The sequence below is a fragment of the Pelecanus crispus genome, chromosome 6, assembly GCF_030463565.1.
Source record: "Pelecanus crispus isolate bPelCri1 chromosome 6, bPelCri1.pri, whole genome shotgun sequence".
NCBI lineage: Eukaryota > Metazoa > Chordata > Aves > Pelecaniformes > Pelecanidae > Pelecanus > Pelecanus crispus.
In genome coordinates this window covers 60444328-60463637 of record NC_134648.1, presented here as the reverse complement: position 1 = coordinate 60463637, position 19310 = coordinate 60444328, and the positions used below count along the sequence as shown (strand labels likewise).

At 38.9% G+C, this 19310-nt stretch overlaps 1 protein-coding gene across 3 annotated transcripts in view; it reads right to left on the bottom strand.

The window, feature by feature from the left end:
• Window positions 1–1337: 1337 nt before the first annotated feature.
• YY1 (YY1 transcription factor) overlaps window positions 1338–19310 on the bottom strand; it is a 31354-nt gene continuing 13381 nt past the window's right edge. The window contains exons 3-6 of one of the 3 annotated variants that reach the window (XM_075713168.1): window positions 12155–12215; window positions 9525–9683; window positions 5595–8386; window positions 1338–2409 (exon numbers count right to left, since the gene is read on the bottom strand). In XM_075713168.1, the coding sequence (XP_075569283.1) occupies window positions 8204–8386; window positions 9525–9683; window positions 12155–12215 (403 nt within the window). In that variant the 3' untranslated portion in view covers window positions 1338–2409; window positions 5595–8203. The other 2 variants (XM_075713167.1, XM_075713169.1) reach the window with 2 other exon arrangements.

Here is a 19310-nt window from a genome sequence, read left to right as displayed (position 1 = left end):
AGCATACTGGGAAAGTTACTAAGAGATAAGTATAAAAAGTTGACCTTGCAGAAAAGAGGTGTTTGTTCCTTGAAAGTAAATGTATTTACTATTATGCTGGAAAACAGGTGTTAACAGCTGTTGTTAGACAGACTTTTGATCTGTGGATAGTTAAAGAACAACTTAAAGCCCAGAAGTGTGCCAGACACCATTAGTTAGCAGAAGGTGCAATTAAACCCCTCTTCTGCCAGAAAAACAGCCAAAGAAAAATAGCAGCTTACCCAAGGCAACATGCCATATGAAATACCCCAGCCACAGAGACAGATGAAGGATCTAAGGGACCATATGGCTCTGGGAGGCACAGCAAGAGTAGGGAACCAGAGAACTTGCTGGGCCAACCCTAGTGGGGATAGGCTTTGAAATCACGTGGAAGCAAACTGCTTCTTTCAATGTTCAGGAATTTATGTATGTTTGTGGGCAGTAGGGGAGGAACGCAGAGGAGAATAAACCATTAAGGACCTGGGGGTGTTGGCAGACAGCCGGCTGAACATGAGCCAGCAGTGTGCCCAGGTGGCCAAGATGGCCAACAGTATCCTGGCTTGTATCAGGAATAGCGTGGCCAGCAGGAGCAGGGAGGTGATTGTTCCCCTGTACTCGGCTCTGGTGAGGCCGCACCTGGAATACTGTGTCCAGTTTTGGGCCCCTCAATACAAGAAAGACATTGAGGTGCTGGAGCATGTTCAGAGAAGGGCAACGAAGCTGGTGAAGGGTCTGGAGCACAGGCCTTATGAGGAGCGGCTGAGGGAGCTGGGGTTGTTTAGTCTGGAGAAGAGGAGGCTGAGGGGAGACCTTATCGCTCTCTACAACTACCTGAAAGGAGGTTGTAGTGAGGTGGGTGTTGGTCTCTGCTCCCAAGTAGTTAGCGATAGGACAAGAGGAAACGGGCTTAAGCTGCGCCAGGGGAGGTTTAGGTTGGAAATTAGGAAAAATTTCTTTACGGAAAGGGTGGTCAAGAATTGTAACAGGCTGCCCAGAGAGGTGGTGGAGTCACCATCCCTGGAAGTGTTCAAAAAACAGGTAGATGTGGCACTTGGGGACATGGTTTAGTCTAGTCTACCCTTGATTGGCTTAGGGTAGACTTGGTAGTGTTAGGTTAATGGTTGGACTGGACGATCTTAAAGGTCTTTTCCAACCTAAACGATTCTATGATTCCATTCTATGATTTTCATCCTCCCAGTGCAACTGTTTTGCAATTTTTTTACTAGTGTTGTCTTCGCTAATTACAAAAATGTTTATCGCCAACAGAAAAAATATCAGTGACATAATATGCGCAATAATACATATGATATACAGTAAAAGCTTGTCTACTTATAGTTTATTATCAGTTTTAACTGATTTGACCTAGAATGTGATGTTAAGCTATACAGTTTCATCAATAAATAAATTGAAAGCATGCAAGGCAATGTCTGCAGTGAAAAATAACACCCTTATACATTGATATAATTGGAAGAAAGGCAAGTTCTAATGTCCACAAAACATTCTTCAGGTCTATAAAACTTTACATCTAACACAGTTAAATTGCTTCTTGGTATCATTCATTATTATTACTTACACTTTATTAGGACTGCTTTTTCTTACTGAAAGAAGCCTTCCGCGATTTTTACTAACAGTAAAATAGAGTTGTACCATTTCAACCATATCGATGTGTCAATTGATAAAATACTAAAATTATAATGAAGCTTGACCTCATGGTCTGCACTGTTTGCTAAATACATCAAAATAGGAAGAATTGTTGCTGGAGTAATTTGACTTGGCTAGACTAAAGGTGGTATGAAAGAAAATTAGTATTCTTTTTCTAGGATATGATCTAGTTGTCTTAAGCAGAGATTTATCCTAGATCAGGTACACTCAAGTGTTGCAATCAACCAGGCCACATACCCTCTTCCTTGTGCACTGGTGTATTTGCACTTAAGAAAGAATCTACAACAGGTAATTTTCAAACAGGCTAGTAATGATGTTCAAGCTTTGTAACTACAATTATCGGAGGTAAAAGTAAAAATAACTCTCTTATCCTTGATTTCCTCCAGGCAGATACCTGCTTCCCTGCCAGTTCATAACTGGGAGACTGTACACTTTCATTTCACACACTGGAAAAAAGAGGAGATGAAATGCCCTATCCCTAATCTATGCAAGAGCAAAGAACATTAAAAAAAAAAAACAAACCCACAAAACCAAAAAGCAAGAGGAAAGCCTGAAGACCTGCCATGTTGTTATTCCTTACAATCAATTTCTGAACCATAAACATTCATATGCCCTTTCAAGCTATGTGAGTCATTGGTTTCATATAAATCCATTGTAGGTTCAGTCAAAGCACTGGTTAAGATTGAAGACTGAAGGATTCCATGTCCAAAGGCCAAATCTTCTGTTTTGCTGAGAAAAGAGAAACATGTTGAAAAATAAGTCAAAACATGAGCTGCATGATGCCCCATGCGTGAGGCAGTCACAAACTTTGCAAGCCAAAATTGCAACTGGCGACGCTAGTGAGGTCCTTGGTAAGCATCATGCAGCTCTGAAGGACACCCGACTTCGAGCCCTTAAATCATTCCACAAACACTAACAAGACAGGGTTTTCTACAGATTTGTCTTGCAGCCGATTGCTGAGATGAGCTTTAGCTAAAGTACATTAGGACATATCCAGTCACCAAGCTTTTTTGTGTATCAGTTTTCCACTGTTTAACAAGGAGTCTATCGTACGCCTCAGTCTTTATCTGCTCTATGATTTACCTCAAAAATATACCTGTTATTTACAAACACCACCCCTCTGAAACAGACCTTTACTGTGGGCCTGCTCCAGAGACAGAACCAGTTTACTTGAAATCTTTGATTCCCTGAAGAGCAGCAATGCAGGACTCTGATGCAACATCTGTCCTGCACTCTCTGCAATGGCCGTGCAAACATTACGAGCAGCAACACACTGAAGTCAAGTCAAATGGCGAGGCCCTAACTGCCTCAGGTGAGCTTAGACTTTTTAGGAGGACACTGTTGGAGTGAAACATTAGTGTTTTTTTTATATGTCTATCAGCTAACCAAAATAGCCACTTTCAGTTGAAAGCATGTTCATTAACAATACATGCGATTAGATTTCCACATTTCGCTTTAAAGATATTTGATATTAATATGGATGTATGGATCCCCTAAAAATGTACGATCCAGGTCACACTCAAAAGTTGTTTACAGTCTTCATTTTCATTGCCTTGCTGGTGCTTTTTACAAATGCACAAGTACACTTGAGACCCTCAGAAATCAGCACAGAGTTGTACTTCTTATTCGTCTGCACTGGTGTGTGGGAAACTTGCTCTTTGACACTGGCACGTTCCAAGTCTGTCACAGCCTACTGACCACCACAGGACACCTCATTCGCACTTGACCTCACAGGGGCACCTTGACACTTTGCTATTCTGTCTGCTGGTCATGCTGTACAAACTGGTAATTCACTGCCATCTCCTGGCAAACTACTATTCAGGAGTATCTGTACAGACTGAAACAAAGCATTGACATAGATGCTACCTAGTATCAGCCCTATTAGAGAGAAATTACACTTAAACCTACAAGAACACTTGATACAAAAGTGGTGGCAAGAGAAGCACCCAAAAGTTCTGCAAGGACCCCACAGACTCTTTGCTGCTTTCCCTCCCTCCCAAAATTGACCAACATTTCTACAGAGCTTCAGGCTCACTCCTGAAGAGCGTTTCCAATTTACACAGGAACTCGGTGAGAATGGCAGCTCACAACAGGGATATTACGTCCACACCTGAATATGCAACAGAAGAAGTGGTATCCAACCAGCACCCCATCTTAAAGCTTTTCCATTAGAAAAAAATAACGGAAGACTTAAAAACCTGAAACTGGAGTAGTTTAAACAACAGTTGCTATAAGTGATTTTACTCATTTGCCTACAGCAAAGTGGTGTTTTTCTGCTACTTTAGGGGAAGCCAGGACCTGAAAAATTCACACAAACACTTCTACAGAATGTGATGTGCTTTCTCCAAAAGGAAATTCAATATTCTCCAGACTACTTCCAGAGAAATGAAGGGACTGAAAATAATTCTAAGCAAAACTGCCTCAATAAAATAGGATGATTGTGAGTACACATAAGCTTGCCTAATTTAGGCAGAGAGAATGAAACCACATAAGGGACCACCGATTAAATTACCTTATAAAATGAAGCCGGTAGCCGTCCAGGTGGTATTTAAGCACTGCCGTAAAGCCATCTTCACACTATTAGCTTTTTGCAACTTGGAACTAGGTCAATTCATATGAACAAAACAAATACTGAGTCTCTCCCATTCTTTTGCCCTGGGACTGCCAAATCAGGCTGATGTAAGAAACCTTCTCACTCTTTCCAAAGAAAGTGCTACTTTTTAACTATTCCATTTACATATCTATGAATAATTGGACTAGATCCAAGTCCAACTTTTTATTTATTATGCAAAATTCACACCCAACACTCAGTTTTGAAATCCACCACAAATTCTGAAGTTTCTGAAGAACTTCTGATCTCTCCATAGATTTAAGCAATACAGGAACTTAGTGTAGTTACTAAGACGGCAAAGCTTAATGCTGACACAAACATTATTTACTTTCCTCATCTTCTCAAGCCACTGTAACACAGACTTAAAGGTGCTATACAGATGAAAAACTTCTTATTCCACTGTCATCATTATAGAGCTGGATTGACCAACACCAGTAACAGCTACTACCTGACTCATTAGACTTCCTTGGCTGATTTGTCTAGCAGCCCTGACAAATATACCAACTTTTTCTCCGTTTCTTCAAAGCAGTAAGGAACCACATTATTAAGTGGAAACACCTTTTATTGCCACTGCCATTCCTTTTCATCTAGCACTTTGAAGGGATCAGCTTTCTTCAAACATTTTAAAGCTTCAATAATTTTGCCACTTCTGTTAACTACTGCTTGTTTTGCTTTTTACTTACTGTGGAATTAGCAGAGGGAAAGGATCTCCCTGTGCCTTTAAAACTATATGACTGCTGAAAAGCTATGTTAGAATGTGTTTAGTATTTGGCTTTGTTAATTGACAATTTGTGACCACTGTGGGTGTCAAATCGCACCACCTCAACAGTGAACCTCTTCAAAAAGAAGATAACTGAAATCAAATGCAAGTTCAGCTGAGGTCCTGGTAGAGAGGAAGGAGTTCTCAGTTCTGTTTCACTACAAGTTTATTCACTTAGCATTTCAATTTGTACCTGGGCTCCTCCGACACCCTTTTCAAGACAAGCAATCTCCAGAAGTAATAGGTATTTAAGTTCAGTTCGCCCTATATTTAAAGCAGGACCTACTGCTACTGGCAGACCACAGACACAGCTGGAAAAGTCTATAATCAGTTCTGCCTCTTAAAAAATGGTCCAAGTCCAAAAGACACACAGCTACAGAACTTGTCTCCTTCCATTTCAACAGCAGGAGAACCAGATAAGGCAATATGAAACGTGATCAAATGAGCAGTAGAACAGGCATGATGAGTAAGCATTTAAATCTTTTGCCAGCTTTAAAACTACTGGCTACATTTCCCCCACCCCTCAGACTCTCCTCCCCTTACCTGAACTTGCTCACAAATTGGTGGTATAATGCAGGTACTTGTCCATAGTAGGCTGGCAATGGTGGTTTCAAAGTCAACTCTGTTGCTATTCTCAAAGTCTGTAATTTCTTCACTGAAAATCCGTAAGGAAAACTCTGGAATCAACTAAGCACGACGTTTTAAGAACAAGATGTGCCAATTATACTTTAAAAGCTTAAATAACTTACAGAAGCTGCTCAATGCAAGTATTTATTCATACCCAATATGTAATTAACTAGTTACAAAGCAAGATCTTTCATGCTACTAAGTGTTGCTACTTACACTCAGGAGTGTATTGAATGCTACTCATTTGAGGCCTAGATGAAAATTTTTTGGCTCTCTCTCTGTAATCAGATGCAATATAACTAGGGGCAATACAAGTTTTATATCCCAGATAATCCTCAAATCAGTATTTAACATAAATAATTTAGTCTCAAATGTATGTTCAAGGATGAAGTCCTGACACCATCAAGGAATCGCTTTACCTTGCAATTCAATAAAATGAGTACCACTTTATGACACAGGAAAGCAAACTTCTGCACAAACCTAGCACCATCACGTATAGTGTTTAAGAAAAAATGTAAGGTCAATTAGAACTAGACTGAACTGATTTTATTTCCTTCCAAAAAGAATAGACACTAATTTAACTGTATACAGAATTTAATTTAACTATAACTATACAAGTTTCAGTATATTGTCCTATTCAAGAACTTATATATAAAAAAAAACATACTGCCAAAATTCTAATGTGTATTTTACAATTAAATGCCCCATCTTTCTTTCTACCCCTAATAACCTCAGACTAGAGCTGCAGTGTTCAGATTAACTTATATATGGATAAAAATTCCCTTGCTCTTAAGAGTAGTTTCATTATTACCCATGTTTTTTCCACTACTACCAAAACTGGACTGAAAAGTAAGTTTTACGGTATTAGCAATAAAAAAATTGATGAACCTTGTAAGAACAGAATTCAGAAAAAAGATTAACAACAGCTTTTACTATATTAAATTATGTCACATCCCTCTAAAAAATAATACTTATGCATTTCTTTTTATTAATCTGTCACATTTTACTATAGTATCTGCAAATTTCTTACTCTGAATGCTTGAGCAAATGAGTAGTAACCACTTTTAGTTAGACCATCAAAACTCCATCAAGTTCTCTGAGAACTCCGAGTTCCTGTTTTGAAGTGAAAGGTGTCCAGCGAGGTTCCAAGAATTTTCATCATTATACTCAGTCAACCAAGTTAGCCAAAAGAAAAAGCCAATGTTCTTTTTTTCTGGTATGACCACCCAAACCCTGCCGTTCCCCACTCTCTATTGTTATTGCATTTAAACCTCCAAGATTCCTTACCTCAACTAAACAAAGGTGCCCATTTAGTTATTTACTGTACTGTTTTACCTAGTTGCTGTCCAGGCACACTGAAACCTCCCCACTACACTGCCAAGTCTCCAAATCCACCGTTCCAGTTAATGGAAGTCTAGGTCACTCAAAAACAGAATTACAGTCACCAATTCTGTTTGGTTATACCACCTGATGTGGCAGTATGTAATTTCATCACAAATCACTGTAATTGAATGCAAAGTAAAGGAAATTTGAGTTTATTTAGCTTCCAATTTCTGGGCGGTCAAGAGGAACTAGGACTGCTCTGGACAACAAAAGAAAATAGACTGTGCTTACAGATCATTTTCTGCCATATTCTTTCTTTAGGACCACTGTTTTATTGTTGCCCTTTCTATTACATGGGATGTACATATTATCAGGTGTTAATAAAAAGTCAGTGCCTGTACAATACATTCTACAACTGAGCACCACTTTCCGTAACTGAACAGGCAAAGAAATTACACTGAACATCAGCATCTGGCAGTATTTCTCCAAAAAAAGTGACTAAAATGGGTTTAAATTGATTAACACTATTAAATCACATCTAATATTTGATACTACGTGATTTCATTACAGCTATACGATACAATTATACAAAATGTGTTAACATCAAAGAATACAACCAAAATTAAGATAGCAAACAAAACCTATATAACTTTTTTTTCTTTACAGGAAAATACTTTTGAAGTATGCATGTAACTGCCCATTCTTTTAAAGAAAATCTACCGCAAGCAAGTTATCAACCTCCAGAAAAATCACACATAGCATTACTACGCATATCCCCAAAAAGTGTACAATATGCACACTTGGAAAATACAAAATTAAAAAAATCGTAAGCAACAGGTGAGCTTCATATTTATAAGAATGTGAAAAGAAGTCCAATTTTAGCACTGTTGTATAAAGAATTGTCTTTTCTGATGCAAGTTCATGAACTAACCCCTTCAGTTGGGGCCACACTTTACAAAACACCGTATTCTTGAAACGGGATTACAGAGCAAGGTAGAGCATCTTAGCCAACGTCACCTTACAGTTTTTTTCTGGGTTTTTTTTTCTTTTTATTTACTACTTATCAAAACACGTCCTTTAGGTTTGTAGGGTTCTTTTTTTAAAATTCTTTCCTAGAAACAATATACAAAGGGGAGGCATATTTATTTCCAATTCATACTCCTGTAAGATGCTTTGAGTTCAAGAACTTTCTCCTCCAACTTTCACTGGTTGTTTTTGGCCTTAGCGTGTGTTAAGATGTGAGATTTCAGGTTAGTTGATTGCGCAAACTTCTTATTGCAGCCGTCAAATGGGCAAACATAGGGCCGGTCACCAGTATGAATTCGCACATGTGTGCGTAAATTGAAGTCCAGTGAAAAACGCTTTCCACATCCTTCAAATGTACACTGTTGAAAGGAAAAAGACATACTCCATTAGCTAACAAAAGTAGTACTCATTTCAACCATTGATTAGAACAGTATTCTTTAAATCACTACACTGCACAAACATGAAGCTAGATGCTGAAGATTATTCTAGGTGAAGCTGTGGGCATCACTTTTAAACTGTATTTAAAAATTCAAATGAATACTTCAGGTTGTTTTACCATAGTAGTGTATCTATCTTCAAAGAGGGAAATAACTTCCAGCTTGCAACCAAATGCTTTCAGTAAAAACACCTTCTCTGCATATGAAACACTGTTTTGCTATGCTGTACTAGAAAACAGAAACAGTGTTTCACATCAGAATTGCCCTCTTTTTGGTGATAATTTGCAAAGATTTTCTCATTGTGCCAGCTTTACTTTTAAGATGGGCTCAGAATACAAAAGGCAGCACGTTTAGCGGCAAATACTTATAATTAAAACACAGCAGCTCCAGCATACACATCTAAGTGAATGCCTGAGGATTGTAAATCAGGTTTCTGAAATATTTAAAACAAAAAAGAAAAAATTTGACAAAAATACAGATCTTAAACGTGTACTGGAGAACAGATATGCTCAAGACTATGAATACCTGTAAAGAAGATTTATAAGCAGAATCATATGAAGCAGACAGGGGACCTCTGGTGGCAGAAGCTCACGTGACTTGATATGAATGGAAAAAGATTCAGTGACTACCATCATTTTGCTGGAAACTGATTAATACTTCTACTGAAAATTAGTATCATGAGTCAACTGAGCAAACAGCCCCAAATCTCAGTTGTCCACAAGTGCTAAGTTGAAAAGATGAGGAGGACAAAGAGACATTTTCTTCATTCAGTAGTAACTGTAGAATTCATTTCTAAAGTGGGTAACTTTACATTATATTTTGGAAAGCATCTCCCATGTACATACAATTTGCTAACTGTAAATTGTAAAAATCCACGGAATTAAACGATAGCCTAATTAGCTTAAGGGGACTTCCAATTTTTAAGGTGGTCATTCAGTGCCTCATCTGCTTTTAGAAAAAAAGCATAGTATCCTCTAAGTCATATAGAAGCTAGGTTACAGTTACAGTCTACACGTTTACCAAATAAACAGTGGTACTTATGCCTGGAGGTTAACAATACCTGAAAAGGTTTCTCTCCGGTATGAACTAGCTGATGTCGCTTTAGTTTTGAGCTCTCCACAAAGGCCTTGCCACATTCTGCACATACGTGTACTCGAGGGCCATGAGTGTGCAGATGCTTCCTCATGGCAGAGTTGTCCCTGAACATCTTTGTGCAGCCCTTAAAAAGAACAGTGAAACTCAATTAGTAGATAAGCTAGTTCTGACAAAGAAGGCTTTATCTGCTACAGTACAAGCATTTAAAATGCTTTTATGTCCTGAACACTTTCTTAAAAATTGGCCCTGGAAAGGAGATCCCTTACATTTATTTAAAAAAAAGCAATACCAAGAAAACTGATCATTTGAAAAGCTGGGGGGAAAACAAAAAACCCACCCCAAACAAAAAACCCCCAAACCCTCTCCTGACTTAGTATTATGAACCATGTGCAGTCAAATGAGTAACAGAACAGTCTCATGGAGAAGATGCAGCTCTGATAGAAGCAAATGAAAAAAACCAAACAAAAGCACTTAACAGTTTCAGGGCAAAAAAACTCAAAAGAAAGAATGACAGTTGGTGGACACCTACGGTATATTCCTCAATGTGCAATATTCTGAGCGCTACAGTACTATAATGTACAATATAGTCACTAATATATCTCAGATTACTCCCTAGTACCAATTTGTATGTGCACCACTCCATCTCCCAGCATTCTGTCCTCTTCCTTCTCATTCCTGAGAAGGAATGGAGCAAGAGGGTTTCCAGCACGTAACAGCTTACAGAAACCGCCTTGTCCAAACTGGCAGCAGCAGATTGATCACTACCACCTTGAGATACAAAGAGACTGCCACTGCTTCTACAGTTTAAACCTACAAAGTGATACTGGGCAACTGAGTAAGGTAGGAGAATCTCTGAGACAGTGTCAACTCAACCTAAAAGCAAAAGATACTCATATTAACTCAGGGACAGCATCAGAAGTCTTAATCTGGAGTCCATGCTGCATAGACATAGGAATACTACTTTTGATTCCAGAGTACACTTAAGCCAGCAGTGACTTGGGGCTGTCTACCCAGTCTTTCTAGAACTTTTTTTACCTTTTAGCGACAATCAATAGACATCTACCTAATGTTTTATAAATGTCTTTGTCAAGGTTCAAAATCCCTCACTAAATCCTATTAACTGTAAATTCTATCTGTACTCCAAGTGATGCTGTTTAAACTTACATAAAACTAGTCTACCAACATCACTGCATTATGAGGCATAAAATTCAACAACAGAACCTAAAGGAACAATCAATTGCTAATCTTAAATTCCACAGGCCTCCTCTTTGGAAATTATTTGTTTAAAAACTAATAACCACATTTAAATATGTCTTATTTCTTAAAAAAAAAGGGGAAATGCCACTTTCAAGAAGAGTTCTCTGTTCAGGCACTAGAATTTCTTCGCCTGATTTAAGAAGTGTTGTGCCACCATTCAATGCATGTAACAGAACTGGGTGGGGCAAAGCAGCACCAAAATAAACATACCATCAACTTTTTTTGCATTTATTTCAAAGCTCCTGCTTGCCTCTGAGAGGAGCAGTTACATCTTCTACAGTATTTTTCTTTTTTTAAACTGAAGTCATAAATGCACAAAGCCTAGAAACACTAGAAGACAGAAAATGGAAGGACAGAATATTCCTTTTTTTTTTTCCCCCCTGTTTAGATGAAGTTGAGGCTATGAAAAAGTAAATCAAAGAAATGAAGGCAGCATTCCTCAGTATTGTAAGGTGTAAATGTTTCTGTATCTCCACATACTGTACTATAATAAAAACATGACATTTGTACAACGTGAAGAACTGGAAATCAATATAGGCACAAAGAGGAATCCCGCAAATTCCTTAGACTAAGGCTGTCAGAAAGAAGCCTTCTATTCACACTCTCTAATGTGTACCATTAGCTATCTGCCCTGATTATTTGCTTAGGCTCACACTTATCTAGACCAGAAGTCAGCAAGATTGTATTTGTCTTTTTTCATTACAGACTCAGTCGGCTAACAGAAGCTCTACAAAAGCTGGATAATGCAGTAAAGCTAGATGCTACCAATCTAGGTGACTGGCAAGATTTATTCAAGACAGAGGCTTCCCCGCTACCAGTGGATCAGAATCGTATATCCAAGATGCCTCTCTCTCTGTTTCAAGATGATGCACCTTCCAGCTCTGTGGCATTTAATTCAAAGTCTTTCAATAATGCTGACTTTGGCATCTGTACCATACATTGCTGATTCCTGATCTAGACTCCAAATCTGTCATAGTTTCCAAGCAGAGGATATACAGATCTTAGGAACGTACTTTGAACAGCTTTCAGAACATTCTTTCAAGTATGTAATCTTGGGTGGCAGGAAATCACAACAGTAAAACCAGCATGTTAGGGACTGTGCATCATGGTTACCAGAAGATTAGGGATGCACTAACCTTAAGACAAGGAATGGGAATAATATATTATTCAGTGAAAGGTTTTTAAGGAAGCTTTAAAGAATGATTACTAAAATACAGTTAACTGAGTGTAGTCTATTAACAGTAAGATCTTTTAGTTACTCATTCTCAGGAGAAAACATCAATACAAAATTCTGGTCTACAAATTACTACCTACTCAGAAGCTGAGCACTTCACTTACTTTGTGAGGACAAGCTATCGTCCGTGGAGCATCATCTTCTTTAATTTTTCTTGGTTTCATTCTTAAAGATAAGATTAAAAAAAAAAAAAAAAACAAACCACACCACATTAGTAGAAAAACATTAGACAGCTCTTCTCCCATAACTGCCCACATAATGCACACATTTATTCGATAGTATTACGTGCATCAGTAGTACTTGGTTTAGTATTTTCAAAACCTTCATAATAGTATTAACAGTACAGTTTGGCATTTGGGAAGTCCAGCTTTTCCAGAAGGACCCCTCAAATACAGAAAAAGACATTTAATACTACCTTACTAGTCCACTGAATATGTGGAAATAGAGGAGTTTTTTCCTGACTTATACCAGTTGTAATTAGGAAGTTTTGTTCGAAAAATACGTTTTTGTTGTGCCAGTACCGATGTGGCCTATTTAGCTTCACTTCTTCTGCATCCCTGCACCCGGACACGAAGGACAAAGTAGCCTCAATCATTCTTCAGTGTTTTCACCACACAAGACTTCAGAAGAAAACACTACAGAAGCAGGGAAGGCAGGCAAGTTGTGGAATCTACACAGACAATGTAGCCATCCATTATAACCACAGAAACTGCAATTATTCTTACTTTAAGCTACTGTACACATGGATTCCACTCTTGGCAACTGACAAGCAATCATCTATTTACTCTTGGTCGCTGGTAGGGATCTTCACCACTACTTTATGGGCACCATTAGTCTCCACTGACTACATAAGGAGCCCAGCAAACTATTGCTTGTGTGTGTTAGGTGTTTCAAACACAGTTAAGACTCCCTTGTAGACAACAATGCTAGAACAGTCCTGCTGTAACAACCACCTGCCTGAATGTCAGAGAAGTGTCAGCTGTGTGGACACTATTCCAGGGAAGTGCACTGCCCTTTTACCTATCTTTATTTCTCAAACCTGTAGTGCTGCCTTCAAGAAATCCAAGAGAAATAGCTTATCTCCACCTTATGGTGGAGGTAGGTAGGTATAAATAAATGCACCTCATGCAGCTGGGGATTCACCTAGATAAGTAATGAAATTTTGCACATTCCAAAACCTTGCTGTAGAAGGGGAGCTAGTCTGTTTATGTGAGTTCCTGATGATTTTTCCTGGTAATACAGTACAAGATAGTTCTGTATGATAAGGTAGCTACATATCATATCTGCAAGTTAAGCAAAAGGTTTTCTGGTGTTCTCTCCAGTCTCAATTAAACAGAGATGAGTGGCTTGAATTTTACAAAAGAATTAGAATTATCAGAATCAATACTGTTAACACTAAGAAGAGGAGTCGTCTGTTGCTATCCAAGACCACTTTAATCCCCGTGAATTCAGTTCCTGGAAACAGATACGGAAGAACAGGATTGGAGGAAGAGATTTCCAAGTAGTGCATACATGTATTTTTTTTTACCTGCATTTTTAATAATTGATCTGAAATTGGCTAAACAGCAACTTAGCAACTAAACAGCTAAACATACAAAACAATTCCCAAGAGCTGTAGGGAAAGTAAGCTAAAACCTCTCCAATTCGACCACATAGGCATTTGTTTCTTTGCAGGTAAGGTCCAGTCTTCTTCGATACTGTAACATTTCTATGCACAGGGCTTCAATCTGCTGTTTCACCTGCCTCCTTCACATGAACAGATGAGAGAAGACAGGAATGGAAGGCCTTGTGAGGCTGAATTAAGGCAAGAGCAGTGAAAAACCTCCCTGAGAATTCCTGAAGACAGGATCCAGGAAAATCTTACAACTGCCAGTGGAGTCATATGTGATGGAGAAGTCTCCTATGGCTCTGTGGGCTATCATTTGTCCCTCAGAAACAATCTGACTCCTCTCAGCATTGCAGATGTAGCACAGTTCAAGTGGTCACGTACAGAGTAAAGCACTTGACAGTTAGCCACTTAGAGACACAACACTGAAACCCAACGATTTAGAGGCTGCATTTGTTCTTTTCTCTACGTGGACATTTAGGAAACTCCTGCTAGCTCAGCATCTCCAGACTACACTGAATATGAAGAACACTGCAGTCTCCTGCAGGGTTAAGAATACAGATATGACAAAAATATGGAAGCTGAAGAGTATCATATGCAACCATACCATCATTTGCAAATACTAGCAGTTCCTAGAAGATGGGTGTGAGGTATTTCGTGTGGACAAAAGTTCCTCTTGCACCATCACCAGCAGCATACCTAAAAATTTCATCAGTTTAAGGGCAGAGACATCCTGAACACAGCAAACTACCTGTCCCTGTAGACCAGCCTCTTTATAATCTTAATCTTCCTGCAAAGTTTTCTTCTTCCAAGATTACAGACCAACTTAGATGACCTTATGGATTAAATTTAATTTATATAACCCAATTGGAATACAGAATGATTATGCTGTGTTTAGTTTACGCAGCCTCTGTGTAAAGTATTAAATACCTAAATCCAAACAAGTGATTGGGATTAACTGACTGACTACAGTCTCCAGTGAGGTTCTACCTGATGGTACTACAGGTACTGAGGCTATAGGAAAACACACACACTAAAGCTTTCTTACAGTAACTCTACAGAAAGCCAAAACAGACACATGGAAGAATGCTTTGACAACACAGGACATGGGAGAACATAGTGCCATGGTCTAATGCCATTAGAGAACAAACACACCTAGGGGACAAAGCTGGTGTCAAAAACACCTCCTTTACTTCTAACTCTATCAACTTGTTAAATGTTGACAGCCCCGAAAAAACAAAGCAAAAAAACTCCTAGGCTCAAAATCTGTGTCTATCATCAGAACGAGTAAAAACACCATTGTTCTGAAGTCATAACTGACCGCCTGTAAAGGGAGAGACTGGACAGAAAAGGAAACACTAACAGGAGATGTGGTAAACAGCTTTAGTGGGCAGTGCTTGCATTCTTTATGCTTAGTATAAGATCCCACCGATCACTGTGTTAAATCCTATTCAAAAGTCTTGTGTCTTGCATCTGGTATTAAGCCAATCTTCGAGCAAGAAATGCTGCAACAATGTCATCTGTAACAGGCTGTTGAAATTGAGCAAGAGTGAAAATACCCTGGCCAGTGTAGTCAGGAAGCATCTAGATGAGTGTAGTCAGGAAGCTTGAGGAACAAATCACAGCAGAACTGGATAGTCAGACATGGGACAGACTGGAGCTTCAACATATACCTTACATTTTTCAGTTCAGTGTCTGAGCGGGCACATAACATTCTGAGTGTCCATTCTGGAATAAGCTGACTTTTTAATTTTCAAGCTTTGTTTCTAAGTGAGGAACATCAGCCCAACAGTATACTTGAACATAAAACCATTTAGTCCCTATTGACTACAAAACAGTAACAAAGTTTAGCTAATAAAGGGGTAGATTTTCAATCTTTTCATTTCTCCTGGAAGTATCGGAAGCAGGCAACTTAAGCTTAAAATGCGGAACAAGACATAACCATGTGCATAAGCACAGGGTTCCACAGGCAACCAAGCTATTCAACAAAACAGCAGCAGACACTTCAACAGGAAGAAGCAGCGAACAGCATCCAGGTTATAGCTCAGCGCCACAGGCAGCAAGAAGCTGCTGGACCCTTCGTACACTTGGATTAAAGGCATGAGGGCATGTACAGCACGGGCACAGCTACAACAGGTCATTTTGTCAAAAATGTCATCTTGCTCACAAGGCTGTGGAATCCATATGGACAATCACTCAAAGAAGAATTTAAAGACTTACATATTCAAATGTATTAGAAAAAAGGTTTTGGTCTTACTTTAAAATTAACTTTCTGCAAAAGGAGACCAGACTAGAAACTGGGCTGTTGATCTTAATTACACTGTTGCAGGTAGCTCTTGCTGGTGGTTAGACTTTTGGCTGCCACCCAGTAGAGCATCTCTACCAGCTCCGTCCAAGTTGTCTTAGCCTGAAACATTAATCAAAAACAGAACTCTAACACATACCACTATTTAAAACAACTATACACACACATTAATACCTGGGTGGAACTTTTGAAATGGTTGCCTTTGCAGAAAGTCAATTTACATGGCAAGACCAGAATTTTCATTTCTGCAGTGAGTTTATATCAGCCATGCCTAGTAGTAGCAACTGCAGACTAGCTAACTGTGAAAAACTAGCAAGTGTACCTTTGGATCAAGGCACTGGGACACTGCAACTAAAGGCTAAATCTGTTAACTTGTATTGAGTGCGTGGACGGAGGGCATGGGGGACAGCAGAAGCAGCATGAAGGTGTGCAACCAAATAGCTTCACAGAATGAGGTCCATAAAAGCACACTCTCTTATCCATGCATAAAGAAGATTGAGTGAAATCACAGGTATTACACCACTCAGTTCCTCAAAATAAAAAGAGCAACTCTGTCACTGTGCAAGATCAGAAAGTAACAGCTACCTCCCTCAACTGCCCAGCTGAACTGAAAGAACCGTATCTTGACAGAACCAACCCCCACCCCAAACCTCTATCAATCTCCACAACCTACTGTCTTGGAGATAGAACCAATTTTAAAAGTTAGGCACAGAAAGTTAAGGCTAGGAATAAAGGAAATCCGTAAGTAAAAAACAATTAACAGTATAGAATTTCCCCTTGTTCCCATAGCTCCCTTTTTGCTGCTGTTAAACTTCTGTGTTCTCACATCCTTTCTTCTTCCTCTATACATAAATCTAACCTAAACAGTATTATTCTCTCTCAGGCAACTCCTTTGACACATCCTAGAGATCTCTGATGACCACCAGTGATATTCACCTGTGCTGATGACCACGTCCCTAAGAATAGTTAGAAGTGGAGGAAATCATTCTCTATCAGTAGTGTCACTGCCACTTCTGATCTGTTCCCTCACTCTGCCATTCCCCTTGTACTGCCCTGCTGAGGCAGAAATAACATCAGTGTCATGGCCCTATGCTGCTGCAAGAATTCATCTGTGATTAAGAACAACTGAAACTGGCTAGACTGGCTTTTGGATAAATAGGCAAAAGGGGAGTGGCACAAGGTGTCCTAGGAATCTACAACCAAAGAGCAGACCACCAGTGTCCTAACGTGCTTTGGTCACAGTTAGGTAGGAAAGTGTCATTAAAAAAAAGTTCTCTATCGCTCCAAGGTTGTGGCAAAAATAATTACTAGTTTTCTTCCAGTTATGAAAAATATCATGTGTGTGAACAGAGAGAGTGACCTTTGCAGTGTGGTACAGAGAAAGAGATTTCCCCTTCCCCAGAAGAACACTTTGGGTAAAGCAACTGTCAGTTTACTGCCCTTTAAGCTTCTCTGTAACAAGAACAAAACCAGTACAAAAGCATATACCTTATAAAGAGGTCTATGTTGTAAATCTAGGTGACCAGAATGCTTTGTCACTTAAGAAGGGTGTCCGATTTCAGTTTCCTCTCCTTTGTTTTCTATCCATTTTGGAAAGTGGATAGAAAGGAAGGGCAGTCCTTACAATGGCTCTCCTTCAGAAAAAGGTACTAAGAGAGCAGAAGATAAAGCCACGGAGAGTAAAGTTTTTACCACTAGGGCCCATTAGTGTGCCAACTTCCCAGCTACACAATCTTCCCCTCTTATTTCTTAGTTTTACTGATGTCTGTATTCTGCTGTCTTTAGCCAGTTCATTCATGTACCTGTCTGGAGGGTAAGAGGGAGGGAGAAGGGAATCAGGGATATTCTTTTTAGTGGCTTGCTTTGAGGTAATTTGCTATATGCACCAACTAGAAATATGTCTGCTACCTCCCCAAGCTTTTATTACCAAGCAGTTATGACTTCTTCACAGCTAACTACAGAATTACTTGTAATAATTTAGACTGGGATTAAACATTTTATTTCACTTAAAGGATTTCCAGTGTCCCAGTCAAAGGTATCAAATGGGAACGTGGTAATTTATTAAGCTGTATTTCTTTCTGAGCAGATCATTCACAACTAATGTTTCACATTCCAACATGACTGCCTAAGAGAAATCCACATTTTTTTTCTTCTTTTATTGCATTTTTAAAGTGTGCTAGAGAAAATGCATGATTCCTACAACAGAATGAAATAATTTGGAAACGGCAATAAATTGCCCAGCCAGATATAATTTATGATCATTCCTCTATGCATTACAGAACATGTCTTAATGTTCTGACACAGCTTGTTTATTCATAGTGTTGTCAACAGTGTTAGAATGTATAAAAGCCTTTCCAGGAAAAACTAGGAGTTCCAGTTAAAGGATCCGGATTCCTGCCACATGACCCAATGACAAATGCACTAAAAAAAGCGGTGAAAGACAACTGTATCACAAGAGACAGCATAACTGCTCACTCCGCTAGTGCCACCTAGCTGCTGAGCAGCAGTGGTGTCCATTGCAGATGCTGAATTACTACAGTTTTAATTTTTTTTTTTTTTTTTTTCAGGGCTGCAGAGCTACAGAGGTCTTCAAGCATCAAGTCCACCCCGTCTTACCTCTCACTAACCAGACCATGATCAGAACTCCAGAACTTTGCCTGAAATCTGTTACCATTAGCATTCAAGCTTTGCCTGTTTAAACTTAACCTCAGAACTTTGTTCCTAAGAATTGATGCAAATGTCTCAGCCAATTTATCCATAATCAAAATAAACTGCATGGTTATAAACAGTGAATCTAGCCTGGTTTTGACTAGCTAATTTCTACAAATGTATAGTGAGATTCTTCCCACTACCTTCATGAAAACAGGAAAGCGACCCAAAATAACTTGCTCTCAACTGCACAAAATACACTTAGCATACAATTTTACTAGCCAGTTTATGTTTCCTTATATGTGGACTGTGCACAATTCTTTTTTCAAGTCATCAAAATACAAATTTGTTACTCAAAACCTTACTCAGAGCATGTGAAGCTACTTAGTAAGTTTAAAAGTAACAGTTTCGATTTCACCTGCTGCTCAGTTTTCAGAATACAGCTACTGATAATTTAAAAATTCTGAATTGTAAAGCAACAAGCAATGCTTGAAACTTTCAGAGAATTTTACACTAAACACATTCTTTTAGCATGAACAACTGTATTCCTAGGACCTCCAAACCCAATTCCAGTACACGTAAACCCATTTTTTTCTTCCAGTTTGCCATGCAAGGTTTCTAGTGATACCGTGCACAGTGATCTAGATGAACAAAGCAATCTAGATGAGTAAGACAATCGATCAGTATAAAAATAGGTTTG